Raw genomic sequence first — 17,698 nt, forward strand, 5'->3', positions numbered from 1 at the left:
ACACAGGGGACCTGCTTTAGCCAGGGAAGGGCTGAGCTGGGACAGTCCCCCTCAGCTAGAAAAGCTGACAAGGATTTGATCTGCTCAGCTTCCTTGCCTGGAAATTCTTTCCACTTTCGTGGGAGGTGAGGCAACAGGTCAAGTGCCTCTCAGAGCACTTGGATTATAGTAGCACAGAACACATGGCCTTTCTCTGCTCTTCCAGCCTTGAGGATGGATGGCCTGGCTAGTGTTTTCTGGGTACAGCTGAGGCAACTAGCTAGCACTGGTGCTCCTTATGTGTTAGGAGGGCCAGTCCCACCCCTTCCTTCCCTGAGGAGGCCACCCATCCTGGCTGAGGAACCTGCTGGAGAGGCCAAGGTAAATTGAGAGTGAAATGATTTTGGAGTGCTCACACAGGCATGTGGGTTTATCATTTTATTTCCTGATTCAACAATGGAGTAAATGGCTCCAGAAGAATGGCTGCAGTTGTCATCCATTCCCCTGAACCACTGTGCCTGTCTTCTCCAGTTCTCAGTTCTCTCCATTGCTGGGCCTTCAGTTGTTGAGGGTCAGTCTCTGATGTGGGACAGGGATATGGCCACCCCTCCCAGGCAGCTGGCAGCAAAACATGAGAGGAAAACAGCAGAGAGGTAGGACCAACCATGGGAGAACCACACTTATAGCCCCAGAAGGGTAAAAACGGTCAGACGAACAGAGGTGCTCCTAAGAAGAGTGGGCTAGATTCTAAAATTGACACCTAAACACTGGGCTAGGTAGGTGTATACAACAGGAACTAGGAAAAAGAGCCAGGAAGGCAGCCAGTAGGGGGTGGGAGGTAGCACTCCATACACATACCCACACCTCCTGACCAAAGTGTCTCTGGAGCACCACAACCACCCCCCAGTGGGCCTCTGACCGCTGCTTACAACCCCAGGCTTTCTCAGGGACATGCCAGTCACTCAGCAACCCCCACGTTGGACTGAGGGAAGCACCTGTGCCAACTGGGCTGGACGACTTTCTCCAAAGCTCCTGGGGAAAAACTAGCTCCTTTCTGAGTTTGGTGATGTAGCTTTGGAAACAGGCAAATCTGGGATCAAATGCTGATGGAATTTTTGGCATGTCATTTAACCTCTCTGGTCTAAGTTACAACTACATTAACACTCCTAGCTGCTGTGAGGATTAGATACAGTGTAATGTGACTGGCCCTTGGTAGGATCTTAATAAACAGAACAAGTCATTGTCATTGCTACCAGTAATTATTCTCACTGACCCCTGCTTACTTTAGAGGACAGGGCTGTAGACAGTGCACCTCTCTGTCCTGAAAACATGATGCCACACCATCCCATAGCCTGGGTGACTCTGCATAGGCCAAAGCTCCCAGGTACAAGAAAGGATACAGCATGTCCTGCAGGGGTGGCTGGGCTGAGAAGGCCTTGGGGGAAAGGCCCTCCAAGGAGGCCTGCAGGGTCTGGGCCATGTTATGATCAGCCAGGAGGCCCATGCTCTGGACCTGAGGGAAGACAAACCTTCTCTGAGCCTACTCCACACAGGCCCTCTATCCTCCACCCCCAGTACTCCTGACCTCCCAATGGCTGCTGTGGCTAGAGCTCCCACCCTCCACAGAGAAGATGGTATGGAGGGTCTAGCATCACAGTGGCTACACGCATCCCCTTCTTACACACCTGCAGGAGGAAACCACGCAGAGCCTGGAGTGTGGTGTTTGAGAGGGTAGAGAGGTCAGCCAAAGCTGCACCTTGCAGAACAAGACCCACCTCTTCATGAGTGAGGATGCTGCTGCTCTGGAACCGCATAAACTAGCCCGGGAAGAGAAGCCCCAACCATGCAGTGATTCAGCATCTCCTTCATTCACAGACATTTCCTGTATTTCTGCTGTGCTCAGCACTGGGCTGAGAACAGATCAGTAGCCCAAAGCACCCTGCCTTCAAGAAGCTCAGAATTGGTAAGCAAGAGTGGGGTTGTGTCATGGGAGAGTGGGGTTAATGAGGCAGAACGTGAGACCCTGAGAGTTGGCCTTGCTGAAGCCTTCAGTACTGCCCCACTCCCACCCCTCTGCCTTGCACCTCACACTCCACCATGTACTCATATCCCACAGCTCTCACTTTACCACCTGGATTGCATTTCTTCCTCCTCTGCCTATTAATCCTTCAAGCCTCAGCTAAAATGTTACCTTCACTATTGAATGTTCTTTCATCTAGTGCCGACTACATTATTCATCTCTCTCCCAGCTCTGGCAGAGTACTTGCTCTCTTCTTCAGGGTCACTTACTCTCTTCCCACAGCTAGCACTGATTTATTCACTGATCCACTTCACTATCATTCACAGGCTTGCTGCTTTGTTGTATATTCAATGGGCACTTACTGTGTACCAAGCACTTAGCATCTTTTCTACTCTACCACTAATAACATCACACTTTAACTGTAGTTTCCTTGTATGTCTCCTTCTCTATACTGAGATCCTTAAAGGCAGAGCATTTGGCTCATTGTCATCTTTGGTACCTAGTATAGGACCTGGCATATGGCAGCTAGGCTCTGGTCAATGATTTATGAGTGGGTGAATTGAGAAAGACTGTCCGGCTCTTCTGGGTGAGGAGACGTGGACATTGAGAGGAATTCTCTGAGTAGGCCTCTTGTAGGATGAAGGCCTGCCAAGTCCCCTCTACCTTCTTTGAGGATTAGAGTTACCTAAAGTAAGATGTCCCTGGCCTCCTCAGGACCACCTAGCTCATGACATTCTTTAGACCACAAGACCATCCTTTCTACACTTACCAGCGTCACGAGCCTCAAGATCTCAGGTCTAAGGAAAGAATTCTCTCCAGCATCCAGGAGGGTAAACAGCAAAAACCGATTCCAGGGCTGGGAGGCCACATGTAGTGCTATGGGAAACACCAGTCACCCTGGGATGTTAGTGCTGCTTTTCCAAAGTCCTTGGAACATTATTAAGGAGAACTTTCTCCTATTGGCTCAAAAAGGGCTATTCAGCTACAGGCAGGGCATTGGACAAGCTGACTCCAGGAGGTTTCTTCCCTGGGCTTCTATCCACTATGCTGCCTGGCTCAGGAGACCATATATCCCACTATTGTGGGAGGCAGGCAACAGGAAGAGCTTTGCCACTTAAGAGCTTTGTGGTTGAGTAAGTTCTTGACGTCTCTGAACCTCAGTGTCCTCATCTGTAAATTGGGTGTAACAGTGCCCATGCAGTGTTGTTAAAAGAATTACACGAAATAAATGTGATTCACAGAACAGGGGATGGCAGCCTGGAGCGGGAGATGGTGGAGCTGGCCCCCTCCCATCACCCTCATGGGAACATCAGATAATGGGCAGGGTTTCTACCCATGTCTGGGCTCCTGGCATGCAGGTAGTCAAGCAAGGCCTCCAGGCAGCCAACACAGGCATAGGACAATAAAGGGTCCTTCTGTAAGAAAACAAAAAACACAGATGTTCATGTCAGTTTTTGCTACCAATGGGTTTTGGAGCCAACCAAGAAAAAAATTTTGTTTTCAGAACAATTTGGATTTTATAACTTCAGATTTGGAATTGTCACTATGTAAGTAATGAAGATATGTTTGTTTGTTTCATCTCTCACCCACACAGAGCACAGTGCTTATACTGATGATTCACTACATTCTACCTACATTTGAGAGACTATTTTATTTCAGAAAAGGAGATGGACCCAGGGCCCCAGTAAGAGATTTATAGATAGTTTAGCTAAGCTAGTGGGTTTCAACATTTTTTTTTAAATCCTTACCCAAGGACATTTTTCTGTTTATTTTCAGATAGAGTGGGAAGGAGGGGGTAAGAGAAAGAGAGAAACATCCATGTGAGAGAGACACATCAACTGGCTGCCTTCTGCACTACCGGAGACTAACCGCAATTGAGGTACATGCCTTTGACCAGAATGGAACCTATGACTCTTTGGTCCAAGGGCTGACACTCTACTGCTGAGCCAAACTGGCCAGGGCAACATTTTTTTTTTAAAGCAGCTGAACCTTTCATCAAACAAAATTTTATGCTCTAATAAGCATGTGAAAAGATCTCATTATCATAGTCATTAGGGAAATGCAAATTTAAACCACCATGAGATACCACTTCACACTCACCAATAGCGAAAATTAAAAAGACTAACAATACCAAGTGCTGGCCAGAATGTTGAGCAATTGAAACTCTCATATGCTTATGTTGGGAAGGTAAAATGGTGCAGCCATTGGAAAATAGTTTGATGGTTTGGTTTTGTTTTATCCTCACTCAAGGACATTTTTGTATTGCTCTTCAGATACAGTGGGAGAGAGAGAGAGGGAGGAAGAAAGAGAAACATCGATGTGAGAGAGACACATCAACTGGTTGCCACCCACACAACCCCAACCAGGGCTGGGATGAACTGCAACCCAGGTATGTGCCCTTAGCGGGAACCGAACCCGGGACTCTGGTCTACGGGCCAATGCTCTAACCACCGACCTAAACCAGCCAGGGCCTGAGTCAAACTGATCAGGGCTGATGATTTCTTATATAAAGCTAAACATACACTTAGCATATGTGGAAGACAGAATTTTAAGATGGTCCCATGAGGCTCTGGCCGGGTAGTTCAGTTGGTTAGAGCATCATCCCTATATGCCAAGGTTGCAGTCAGGGCACATACAAGAATCAACCAACTGCCCTGATCAGTTTGGCTCAGTGGTTATAGCATCAGCCCACGGACCAATGAATTGTGGGTTAGATTCCCATCAAGGGCACGCACCTCAGTTGCGATTCATCCCTGGTCCTGACTGGGATCATGGGGGAGGCAACCACTCTATGTGTCCCTCTCACATCAATGTTTCTCTCTCTCTTTTCCTCCCTCTCCCTCCCACTCTATCTGAACAAAAAGGGAAAAATATCCTCGGGTGAGGATTAAAAAAAAAAAAGAATCAACCAATGAATGTATACATAAGTGGAACAACAAATCTCTCTCTTTCTCAAATCAATAAATTAAAAAAAAAAAGATGGTCCCATGACCTTTGCTTCCAGATGTTACTCCTGTGATTGTGTTACATTAAATGGCAAAAGGAAGATTGTTTGGGTGGGTCAAATCAATTTACACCAGACTTTAAAAGCAGAGTTTCTCGCCCAGCCGGTGTGGCTCAGTTGTTGAGTGTTGACCCATGCACCAAGAGGTCACCAGTTCGATTCCCGGTCAGGCCACATGCCCAGGTTGTAGGCCCAATTCCCAGTAAGGGGCATGCAGGAGGCGGCCAACTGATGTTCTCTCTCATCGATGTTTCTATCTCTCTCCTTCTCCCTTCTTCTCTCTCTAAAGTCAATAAAGAAAAAATTTTTTTTTTTTTAAACAGAGTTTCACCCTGGCCGGTTTGGCTCAGCGGTTAGAATGTTGGCCTGCGGTCCAGAGAGACCCGGGTTTGGTTCCCACTAAGGGCACATGCCTCGGTTGCAGTTTGTCCCCGGCCCTGGTTGGGTCGTGCGGGTGGCAGCCACTCCATGTGTCCCTTTCACATCGATGTTTCTCTCTCTCTCTCTCTTCCTCCCACTCTCTCTGAACAAAAAGTGGAAAAGTGTCCTCGAGTGAGGATAAAAAAAACAAAAAACAAAAAAAACAGAGTTTCTCTGGCTGATGGCAGAAGAACCAGAGAGACAAGAAATGTGATAAGGACTCAACATGCATTGCTGGTCTGAAGAAGAGGGGCCATGTGGGCAACCTTAAAGAGTTGAAAGAGGCCTCTGAGGAAGAAGTGAGTTATTTCCCAGATACCCGAGATAAGTACCCAGCCTAGCCAACACCTCGTTTTCAGCCTTCTGAGACCCTAAGAACCTAGTTGAGCCTACCCAGACTTCTGACAAAGACTGTGGGATAATAAATGGTTATTGTGTTAAGCCATTAAGTTTGTGGTAACTTGTTACACAGCAATAGAAAACTAATACATCATTTGACCTAGGAATCCCACTCTTACGTTTTTACCCCAAAAGAAATGAAAACATATATCCACACCAAGACTTGTACTTCAATTTTAAGAGCTACTTAATTCATAACAGCCAAAAATCTGGCAGTTCCAAATACCATGTATCAGTAGGTCAATGGATAAACAAATTGTGACATAGCCATATAATGAACTACTACTCATCAGTAAAAAGAAATAAAGTAATGATACATACAACAATATGAATGAATCTTAAAAGCATCAACCTATGTGAAAGAAGCTAGACACACAAGACAACATATTGTATGATTTCATTTATATGAAATTCTAGACATAGTAAAACTATAATGACAGCAGATTGGTGTTTGCCGAGCATCAGGGATGGGTAGAGGGGACTGACTTCAAAGAGGCACAAGGAAACTTTTGGGTGATGGAAATGTTCCATAGCATGAGAATTAAAACTCACCTAATTCTACACTTAAAAATCAGTGAATTTTAGTACATGTAAGTTATAGCGCAATAAAACAGATTTTTTAAAATGTAAAAACAAACTAACAAAATAATCCTATGCTCTCCTCATGCTAGTCTTTGGAAGGCAGAAGCCGGGTGGTTAAAGGTATGGGGCAGACTCAGATTTGAGTCCTTGCTTAGTCACTTACTGTTTGTGTGATCCTGGCTAAAGTTACTTAACCTTGCTGAGTAGGAATAAAAAGGTTACCTGGGTTGCTGAGAGGGTTAAATGAGAAAAATAGTGTTTAACTAGTGCTTGGCACAGAGTAAACACTCAATAAATAGTGAATATCTCAGTGAAATGCAGAACAGGGAGCAAACATGCTCCCTCTTTAACAAGCCCTGAGTCTTCCACAGAACCCCTAAGACCTCCAAGGCACACAGCTTGAAGTGGTTGAGCTAACACACTAACCTCATTTTAAAGCAGAGGAAATAAGGCCCAGAGAAAAAAATATTTGACTTGAGGATACCTGGGTAGTAGGTGGCAAGTCTAGACCAAACCATAGGCCTTGTAACAATAAATAAATAAATAAATAAATAAATAAATAAATAAATAAATAAAATAATATAAATGGAGCCACTTTATAGATTTTTTTTTTCCATTTGTGGTACGTGTCCCTAGCAGGAACCGAACCCGGGACTCTCTGGTCCGCAGGCCAATGCTCAACCGCTGAGCCTAACTGGCCAGGGTGATGGAGCCACTTTAAAATGCAGTTGAAGCTGCCATCCCAGAGGAACTGCTTGGCAAGTTTTTTTGTTTTTTTTAAAAATATATTTTTATTGAGTTTTAGAGAGAGAGGAAGGGAGGAGAGAGAAACATCGATGTGAGAACCATCTATCAGCTGCCTCCTGTATGCCCCCTATTGGGGATTGAACCCACAACCCACGCATGTGCCCTAACTGGGAATCGAACCGGAACCTCTCAGTCCATGGGACAACACTCAATCCACTAAGCCATACCGGCCAGGCTGCTTTGCAAGTCTTATGCTTCCAAACAGGACAGAATAACCTTTCAACTGGGCCCAAAGCAACACTGTGTCTGTGTCCCAAAGAACTGTTGGCAAAGATAAGAAGAAAGCAGATACTATGACTAGCAGACCTATGGCTACCAGACTGAAAATTAAAAATTTCTATTCCTACTGTTTAGTATTAGCATCACTACGTTAGCTTATTGCACCAATAGAAATGCCTTCCTTCTTTCCCTGGCCAGATTGACTCGGCGGTCCTAAGAGTCACAGGTTTGATTCCTGGTCAAGGGCACATACCTCAGTTGCAGGTTCGATCCCTGGCCCCAGTGGTGGTCATGCAGGGGGCAACCATCGATGTGTCTCTCTCACATCAATGTTTCTTTCTTTCTCTCTCCCTCCCTCCCTATCTGAAAAAAAAAAAAATCAATGAAAAAATATCCTCTGGTGAAGATTTAAAAAACAAAAGAAAAGAAAGAAATGTCTTCCTTCTCTGGATGTAATTGTTCCCATTTCTTTCTCATAAATACCCCTTGCCTTTGCCTCCTAATTGGAATCCTGTTTGGGTTTCTGCCTGAATCATTGCTCCCCAAATAGCTATTATTTTTTTCAAATTTCAAATAAAGGCTTGTTGGCTCTCACTTTGAAAGGACTTTTCTTTTTAGATTAACAGCTTTGCGCCCTTTCTCCTCCAATCTAAAATTAACTCTTAACCAGTGGGCACTTCCAGTCTCTCGCCAGGCACATAAGACCATACAGCCATGGGCCAGCATGCCTCAGTTTCCCCACCTGGTAAGGAGCTGTGGCCACAGTGCCACTCTCTGTGTGTCCTATTACCCCATACAACCAGCAAGGACACCCTGGATGGTGGCTGAGGAGCTGGGGATCACTAGGCATTAGGAATACCAGGGACTACCACTCAGGTAACAATGGCTCCTGTTCACAAGACACACTTCTTGGGACATTGAAAGAACATAGGTCTTGTAGCCAAAAGACTCAGGTTTGAATCCTGACCTAAAAGTGTGTGACCTTAGGCAAGTTACTTAGTATCTCTAGGACTCTGTTTTTTTGTCTATAAAATTGAGGTGATCATTTCTACTTTAGAGAGTCATGGTGAATAAATAACAGGTCAAGTGCTTGCACAGAGTAGGCACTCAGTAAAGGTTATCTCCCCATCCTCTCCACCTTCTACTCTCTTAGTCCCTTAACCTAACATCAACATCTACTCTTTGTAGGAATGATCTTTGCACTCAAAGCCTCAAGTCTTGTAAAACAGATTAGCCCCCTGATTTCCAATCTGATAACACATTCCACTTCCATCCCAATCAGAAAGCCAAGTCTGAGCACAAAGGATGTGTCTCAGGTCTACCCTTCCCCTCCCCCAAGACTCCCCAGGGATATAGCAGCTGCACCGGAATTAGAGAAGTAAGCCTGAAAGAGCACCAAGACCATCTGACTCTGGTTAGAAAAGTAAAGAAAGCAAAACCAACCAGTCCAGGGAGCCTCATTCTGAACCTCCAGGTGTGGGGCCAGATGAAGACAGGTGGCTGAGCAGACTAAGCCACTATAACCCTTCAAACTTGATACTTGTCAACATCTGTTTAGTGCATTCTTAAAGGTCTGAGCACTGGGGCAGTGGGTGGAGGAAGCAGCCTTTGGAAGCACCTATCTCCCCTCAGTATATTCCACTCAGCCAGTCCCAAACCCTGCAATCCCACCCTCTTCCAGAGATACAAACCGCCAGCTATCACTTCAGAGCATCTTCACATTTCCTCTCCCAGAGTTAAGACCCACCTCTGCCTGTGACCAACTCCTCCCCAAAGAAAAGGAATGACTAGACCAACTGATATTCTTTGAGGAGAAATACCCTCAGCTCAGCCTCTACAGCAGACATTCACTTGAACCCATTGTCTATAGAGAGGGATGGTTTGGTCTACTCTTGGCCAAAGGGTAGGCTCACTAGGAGGTGTGGGAATGAGTCCTGGGATTTTCCAGATCTACCTGTGACTGGATGAGTACATTTAATTCTGTGGTGAGGTTATCAGAAGGCCACTGTGTCCAAAGCCATTTCTTTGGCTTTACCAAGAAAACGGAAGTTTTTATCTTCATCTGATTTCTGTATCTACCACCCAAATAGTTTCAAAGGGAGATGGTGGGATATGGGACTGGAACACTTCTTTTTGGCCCTCTAATCCCAATCAAGGGTTTCACCTTCTGCCCCAGTTTGTACAGTATTTCCTTCTAACCACACACAATTCCTGGAGTTCTAGTCAGCAGTGTTCATTACATTCCCATGGCTGCTTGTGCCCATGACAAAATGGACTGCTGCCCAGCTCTGCCAGGAGATGAGCCTCTTAAGAACTTCATTTGCGCCCTGGCCGGTTTGGCTCAGCGGTTAGAGCATCGGCCTGCGGTACAGAGAGACCCAGGTTCGGTTCCCGCTAAGGGCGCATACCTCGATTGCAGTTTGTCCCCGGCCCTGGTTGGTCGTGCGGGTGGCAGCCACTCGATGTGTCCCTTTCACATCGATGTTTCCCTCTCTCTCTCTTCCTCTCTCTCCCTCCCGCTCTATCTGAACAAAAAATAGAAAAATGTCCTCGGGTGAGGATGAAAAAAAAAAAAAGAACTTCATTTGCTCTGTTCTTTCTCCACTTCTAATCCCAGGTCACCTCACAAGCTCTGTGACCCTATGACAGTCACATGACCTCTGATCTACAGTTTTCTATCTCATAGGGTTGGCTTGTGTGAGACCCACGAGATCACAGATATAGAGGACTTGGGAATCTGAAAAGTGTTTTAACTATATAATGTTTGCTGACATTGCTCTTTTTAATTCTACTTCCAGTCTCCTTCTCAGTGACTTGGGTGTGTCCTTCTACAGTATACTCCTGGGCCTCTGTTTAATGAGGATTCCCTTCACCTAAAACAGAATCCCAGTATTGAAAGAAACCTTAAAGGTCACCTAAACCAATGCCCTTCCCAACCTCTAGCACAGCAGTTCTCAATCTGTGGGTCACGATCCCTTTGGGGGTGGAATGACCCTTTCACAGGGGTTGCCTAAGACACAACAGTAGCAAAATTACAGTTATGAAGTAGCAACGAAAATAATTTTATGAGGAATTGTATTAAAGGGTCGCAGCATTAGGAAGGTTGAGAACCACTGCTCTAGCAGTTCTTGCTGGGGACATCTGGTTTCTGCTTGGAAGCCCCCAGCCACAAGACACTCCTTTCCATTCCTCCCATTCTGTAGTTAGACAGTCCTGGCCATGAGAAAGGGCCTCTTCCTGCCTTCCTGTAGCTCCACCCACTTGCCTACATCCCAATCTTCAGAAATTGGAACAAACCCACTTCTTTTATGCTCTTGAGGACACTGAGATTTACAGTCCTGTAGCCCTTTTAAAACTAAGCAAAAGAGAAGCCTGCCCCTGGCTCCTCCTTACCCCATGGCACCCAAATCACACTAGTGACCACAGCCCTTCTTTGGACCTCTCTACTGCCACAGATCTGTCCTCTTCCCCCAGTGTGACCCAGCATGGGGAACCCTGGACACTGTCTCCATTATCAATTCAACCAAAACTTCTCTGCACTATGCTCCATTCCTGGGAGAATGAAAACTGTTCTCATAGGCCCAAATTGCTTAATGCTGACTTTTATTTTGCAGATAGAGAAAATGAGGATCAATAAGAGGAAGTGACTTGCTAAACTCCTTCAGAGTTAGGGGTAAGAAACAGGCCACAAGGCCAGGGACAGGGAATGAATCCATATCAGAGACTGAAATGGTGCTGCTGCCCAGATCAATCCCACCTCTGATGCCTCCTGCCTTTGGGAAACTAGGACAAGTCACTCGGTCTTTCTAGCCCAGCTCAAGCACCTCCCCCAAGAAGCCTTCTGACAGTCAGCCCCACACTCACCCTACACCAGCCTATTGGTTACATCCCGTGCCCCATAGTGCAGTGTGTTAGCCCAGCACTGGCCACACTGTTATCACTCCCTGTCTACAAGGCACCATCCTCTCTCCACCTGTTAAATGTTCAAAGGCAGGCACCTGACTTATCTCCATGCACCCACCATACTTTACAGTATGTGATGGGTGGGTAAACAGTGATCTCCAAGAATCCTCTAAGCTGTAAAACACAAACCCCTCTTGGGTGAACATCTACTGTTTTTGCTTGCCCAGGATCTATTCCTCCTTCTTCTGAGAACAGTTTTCTTTTGTGGACCATCTTTCTCTCATATTCAGTCCATGTGGGTTATGGAGAGCTGACCATAGCCTCCAGGAGAGGGTACTGACCCAAGCCAGGCCAATCAGAGAATCCCATGCTCCAGCTACAGTGATTGGCACATCACCCAAGGCAGGCTAATAAGACTCAATTCTAGGGACTAATGGGAAGCAGAGAAACCTTTCTGCTGGAAGGATAAAAGCCAGGGGCAGTTGTTGGTCATCCCATGACAATAAAGCCAAGAGCTGGAGGCAGGTCTGATGACATTGTCTGAGCCTTCGGGATCCAGCTGTGTCTGAAACCAGTATTGACCCCTGGACTTCTTAGTTATGAGCCAATCTGAGTTTCATTTCTGTCACTGTAACTTTAAAAGTCCCAATCAATCCACCCTCCAGGCCTTGAGAGGCAGCCAGCCACTCCTTCCTCTTCTTGTCCTGGGAGAAGCGGACTCCACTCCCAGGGACTCACTCAGCAAGGGCCTTACCTGCACCAAGAGGTTCTGCAGTCCAATGACCAGGGACAGCACTTGTGATGTTCCCATTGGAGCTAGGACAGAGTCCTCAGGGGCTTGCAGAGGCAGGGCTCCTGAGGGCACCAGAGTTACCAGGGCAGAGGAAAAGCTTTGTTGCAGGGCTGTCCGTAGGAAGCGCAAGATAGCAGCTGAAAGCAAGAAACTCCTTACACCCAGTCCCTGCCTTCTTCCCCACCTCCACCCAGCTCTGTCAGAAGGGGAAAACAATGAAGATAATAAAGGAGTGACCATAGGCTGGTCTGGGAAGGGTGGTCCATCTCAGAATCCAGGAGAAAACTTTTCTTTTACTGCTAGAGAACCCTGGGCCCACACCTGAGAGCAGAGCAGCATTTTTCTTTGGAAAGCTGAGGGACTTCAATACTTGGTCCAGTTCCACGGACATTGTCTGGTGAACCTGGCAGGGCAGGGGGTAAAGGGATAACCCTTATATTCTGGGAGTGTAGGCAGAAAATATCCTATCCCAATATAGGTTCTACCCACCCACACATACTAGACTCATCAAGAAGGACAGGGGAACCCTGGCTAGTTTGGCTCAGCAGTTAGACCATCAGCCCAAGAACCAAGAGGCCAAGGGTTCACTTCCTGGTAAAGGGCACGTACCTGGGTTACAGGTTTGATCACCAGCCTTGGTCAGGGTCATGCAGGAGGCAACCAATTGATGTGTCTTTCACATCAATGTTTCTTTCTCTTTCTCTCTCTCTTTCTCTCTCTCCCTTCCTCCCTCCCTCTTACTCCCTCCCTCCCTTCCACTCTGTCTAAAAATCAATGGAAAAAAAATATCCTCAGGCGAGAATTAACAACAAAAGGACAGTTGTGAACCTCACCAGTCCTGGATTCAGGAACATAAGGAGGGAAATCAAACCTTTACCTGAAGAATCTCACTTCTCCCAAATCTCCTCCATTCTCAAGGACCTCCTCCACCAGGGAACCTTCCCTGGCCTCATCTGTGGTTCAGTCTCTGCCTCAGTCCACCATCCAACTAACTTAGATCTGGAGTCATACAGACCAGAATCAAAATCCTGGCTCTGTCACTAGCCAGCTGTGTGGCTGTGGGCAAGCCACTGTACCTACTTGCCTGCTTTACTTCCTTCATCTATGAAATGGGACAATGCCACCTATTTCACTCCCTCCAGGGCTATCATGAAATACAGCACTGGTGAGGGGCAGCACTGGTGAATATGCTCCTTAAGGTCAAAGGATGACCAAACTGAGGGGTTCGTAGGGGTGGCAGATTCAAAGCCATGAGCCTGCTCTGTATTCCTCATCCAGAACACAAGCTGCCTGAAGGCAGGAACTACTTCTCCTCTGCTTGGATCTATCACACTCTGGCACAAAGCAGTTCCTCAAAAATGCGTGTTGGCTGATCCTAGTGATCAGCAGGTCCTAGGCAGAAGACCGAATTGTATAAAGGTATGGAGAGTCCACACTAATGTAAGATGTTAATAGAGGAAATTGTATGAGGATTATATAGGCACTCTCTGTGCTGTCGGCTCAATTTTTCTGTAAATCTAAAACTGTTCTAAAAATAAAAGCTATTAAAAATCAATCAAGAACAAATAAACAAACAAAGGTATGGAGATATAAAAGAGCACAGCTGACTGGGAGAACTTAAAAAACACATGATAAGAAAACAGGGCAGGAGATGAAATGGCAGAAAATAAGGCTGCGGAGGGGCTGGTTAAGAAGGGTGTCAGCAGCCATGTGCAGAACAAAAATCCAAAGGAGTATAGGCAGAGGGGCAGTGTGGACAGACTGTGGCCATGGGGACAGATGTGGAGGAGAGGAGAGGATAGGGGCCAGGAGATTATCAATAGGCCACATTAGTGATGAGGATAAACAATCAGGCCTAAGCTCTAGGGTAGTGGGGAGGACCTTGGAGTAAAGGTAGTTAGGTCATTGGCTAGGTGTGAGTTGAGGGCCAGGGCAGAGCCAAGGACAGGTACAGTCTTCCACCCAGGCAGGTGACTGCAAGGCTATGGGGAAGTCCAACAGCTTCACACAAGAAAGCAGGAAAGGTTCCTGCACACCTGCAGATCTGCTATAGCATAGATCCGCCACAGCTTGCTGCCACCCTAGAGGCCACAATTTAAAAGTGACTTCATTTCTACACCAATGAGTGTGTGCCTGGCACTATATTGGCACAGGGCTGGGCATAGTGTGAGGATACCTTGAAAACTAGGAGGTGGTTTCTGACCACAAGGAGCAGCCAATCTTAGGGAGGAGACACCTGAATGTAAAGCAGCCCACAAAGGAGCTCATGCAAGGCACTGTGATGACAAGTCCTACAGGGGGAAGGGCTGAGAGAAAAGGAGGGACTTTGTGGACATATCCACTGTTCCCTGTACCCTGCGTTATCTTCTTGAACAATCACAATGACAGCTTGCCACCCAACACTTCAAGGTCAGAGGTAGGCTTCAGCCTGAGAGTCCATTCCCTACCTTCTAACTAAAGAATACCTCACCACTCTCCAAATATATACACCATGTCCTAAATGTATGCAGTGCATGCCTTTGCTCATATTGTTCTCTTTACCCAGAATGCCTTTCCCCACTATCTTTACCTACAAATACAAGTTCCCCAAGTGTGGGGTACATGCTGTATTCATTGATTACTCCTGTGTCTAGAATACAGGCTGGCCCATAGGTGGATCCATGTGTGCTAAATGGATTAACATTAACTAACCTGACAACTCCCTGAATGTACTAAAGCTCTGAAAGTTAAATACCTTGCCAAGGTTACTCAAGTTAACTATCTTGCCAAGGCTACACAGCTAATAAGCCATAGAGCTGGGACCAGAACTCAGAATCTTTATCCCACCCTATGCCCCAAAGCCACAGAGGTTAGAGACTAACCTGGAGGCTGCCATCGTGCTGCTGGGCAGAAAAGGAGGCAGTGAGCAGCCAGGCAGAGCAGAGTAGTGTAGTCCTGGGAGAGCCCTCCTCGGCCCAGGTGAGCGCCAGCATCTTCTCGAGAAGTTCTATCAGGGCTGTGCTGCTCAGGAGCACTGCAGCAGCTGTAGAGGGTCCAGCAGAGCAGGGGCCACATTAGTTATACAGGAGCACAGCTCAGTGCCAACATGGTGGTTAGTTAGCACCCAAAGAGGGCTTCACACATACTGTGTATGAACCCAAGGATCAGCTTGAGGTTCTGAGGGTCCCTGCTTCATTCCAGAGCCACAGGTAATCAGAACCAGAAAGGACCTTATGACCATCTGGTCCAGCCACATCCCACCTTATTATTTTAAGATGGAAAAACAGAGGACAGCAAGGGCCACAGACACTGCCCAGCACCCCTCCTCTTCACTATCACAGCCTGGGACCCAGCACCTCTTTTCTGACTGCCCAGTGTGGTCTGATGAAGGCTCCAATACAGGAAGTTGAAGGAGGGCTGTAGGATGTCCATGTCAGTGGGGCTGCACTTCCCACACAGCTTGCTCACTGCAAAAGATGAGAGTTCCCAGGCACCCATCGGGCAGCATTCTGGTTTTAATGCACACCAACGCTCACACTCTTCACAGATAATGGCCCTCAACTGAGTAACTTCAGATTTCAGTGTTGGGGATCAAACACAAACTAAGTATCCTCAGTACTACAGCCAATAAAAAGAAAAACAGTTACAAATCTGAAGGTATCTTCACACCTTCCATCTAAACAAACATCAGGCAAGCAGCCCACATCTGTACATTAGAGCAGACTGCACAAGTTTAGGTGATCAAGAGGCATACTGTACAGTGCTCATGCGAGCACAGATTCCAGGTTGGAGAATGTGCAGAGGTCATCCAGGCCAACGTGCTACCCTTAACAAGAAGAAGATCCAGCCTCTGAATTCTCCCAGCAATGGGGCACTAACCACCTTCCCAGAGGAGCTCTGTAACCATCCATGTGCAATTCCCTGAACTTTCATATTCTCTCTCACATCATCCCCATCTGGCTAACTCCTTAATTCCTATTCAGCAATCAAGATTCAGCTCAAAGCCCTAACCAGTTTGGCTCAGGGGTTAGAGCATTAGCCCAGGGACCAAAGAGTCTCGGGTTCAATTCCAGTCAAGGGCACATACCTCAGTTGTAGTTTGGTCCCCGGCCCTGGTCGGGGTAGTGCAGGAGGCAACCAATTGATGTGTCTCTCTCACATTGATGTTTCTCTCTCTCTCTCTCTCTCTCACACACACTCTATCTGAAGATAAAATGGAAAAATATCCTTGGGTGAGGATTTAAAAAAAAACAAATTCAGCTCAAAGTTCACCTCCCCCATGAAGCCTGCCTTAACCTCTCCAGGCAAGATGAGATGCCTCTTGGTGCTCCCTCAGCCTCCTCAGGGCATTATCATGCTGTAAAGTAGACTCCTAAAGAACACATCCCTTTCCTCCTGGGAATTGCTACTCCTTGCTCTCTTGCCCCCATGACTCCAATATAAAACCTACCTAAGTTTCCATTTACTTTTTTGTCAATCACATCACACTTGACTTCTAATTGGCTTGTAGTCAACCAGATAATCAAGCACTACCCCCTCCAAAAAACACATACCCTCACCCCTGAAATATAGTCCTCTACCACCAAAACTCTCAAATAAAAGTACTCAGGGGACCCAGCCGGTGTGGCTCAGTGGTTGAGTGTTAACCCACGCACCAAGAGGTCACCGGTTCGATTCCCAGTCAGGCCAAATCCCCAGTAGGGAGCATGAAGGAGGCGACCAATCAATGTTCTCGCTCATCAATGTTTCTATCTCTCTCTCCTTCTCTCTTTCTCTCTCTCTCAAATTAATAAAGAAAAAAAAATTTTAAAAAGAAAAGAAAATGAGTAGTTGTTAAAAAAAAAAGTACTCAGGGGTTATATGTAAATGTATATTATATTTAACATGTGTGTTTCAGCCCATTATTCCACCATGTCAGCAACCCTATGATGGCTAATTCAGTCACACACAGACCTCACTCCCAGTTGAGTGTTACTCTTGACCTGACAGACTGACAATGACCAGCACAAAGCTGGGCCTGGAGGGTTTTTTTGTTTTTGTTTTTGTTTTAGAGAGAAAGAAACATCAATCCATTGCCTCCTGCACACACACCAACCAGGGATCAAACCCGCAACCCGGGTATGTGCCCTGACTGGGAATTACCTTCTGGTGTACTGGACAATGCTCCAACCAACTGAGCCACCTGGCTGGAGCTGGAGGTCCTTTTTGAGGAGGTCTGAGCTCCAAGCAGGAAAAGGACCATCCTCACTTTTGGCCAGAAAAATGTGACAGTCCACAGATACTGAAGACATGCCATTTTTCCTATTAATTTCAACCTTTCCTCAACAAATCTTCCTGAGGGTACTGCCTATGTAGCAACAACTGCATTAATGAGCAGTGAAAGGTCCTAATAAGGTTTGGAGTAGGGGGTAGAAAAGAGGCCTAGAACTGTGGACTGGATTATCAGATACTAAGTCAGCTGTGGGTGAGATGAAGTAAAACTGTGACGAAAAAAATAAATCTACATGGACAGTATCCATTGTAGGCCTACTGTGTGCCAAGCACTGTGTGGAATTCTATACTTACAGTTATTCCTTGTCTTAACCCTAAATCA

At 46.4% G+C, this 17,698-nt stretch overlaps 1 protein-coding gene across 1 annotated transcript in view; it reads right to left on the minus strand.

The window, feature by feature from the left end:
• Positions 1 to 402: 402 nt before the first annotated feature.
• Positions 403 to 17,698, minus strand: part of MEI1 (meiotic double-stranded break formation protein 1) — an 85,065-nt gene continuing 67,769 nt past the window's right edge. The window contains exons 23-31 of the mRNA XM_036252179.1: positions 15,462 to 15,572; positions 14,988 to 15,148; positions 12,448 to 12,529; positions 12,088 to 12,263; positions 3,333 to 3,414; positions 2,769 to 2,875; positions 1,665 to 1,796; positions 1,380 to 1,492; positions 403 to 597 (exon numbers count right to left, since the gene is read on the minus strand). Coding sequence (XP_036108072.1) covers positions 552 to 597; positions 1,380 to 1,492; positions 1,665 to 1,796; positions 2,769 to 2,875; positions 3,333 to 3,414; positions 12,088 to 12,263; positions 12,448 to 12,529; positions 14,988 to 15,148; positions 15,462 to 15,572 — 1,010 coding nt within the window. The 3' untranslated portion in view covers positions 403 to 551. The remainder of the gene's footprint in view (positions 598 to 1,379; positions 1,493 to 1,664; positions 1,797 to 2,768; positions 2,876 to 3,332; positions 3,415 to 12,087; positions 12,264 to 12,447; positions 12,530 to 14,987; positions 15,149 to 15,461; positions 15,573 to 17,698) is intronic.

This window comes from Molossus molossus, unplaced genomic scaffold, assembly GCF_014108415.1.
Source record: "Molossus molossus isolate mMolMol1 unplaced genomic scaffold, mMolMol1.p scaffold_m16_p_10, whole genome shotgun sequence".
NCBI classification, from domain to species: Eukaryota; Metazoa; Chordata; class Mammalia; order Chiroptera; family Molossidae; genus Molossus; species Molossus molossus.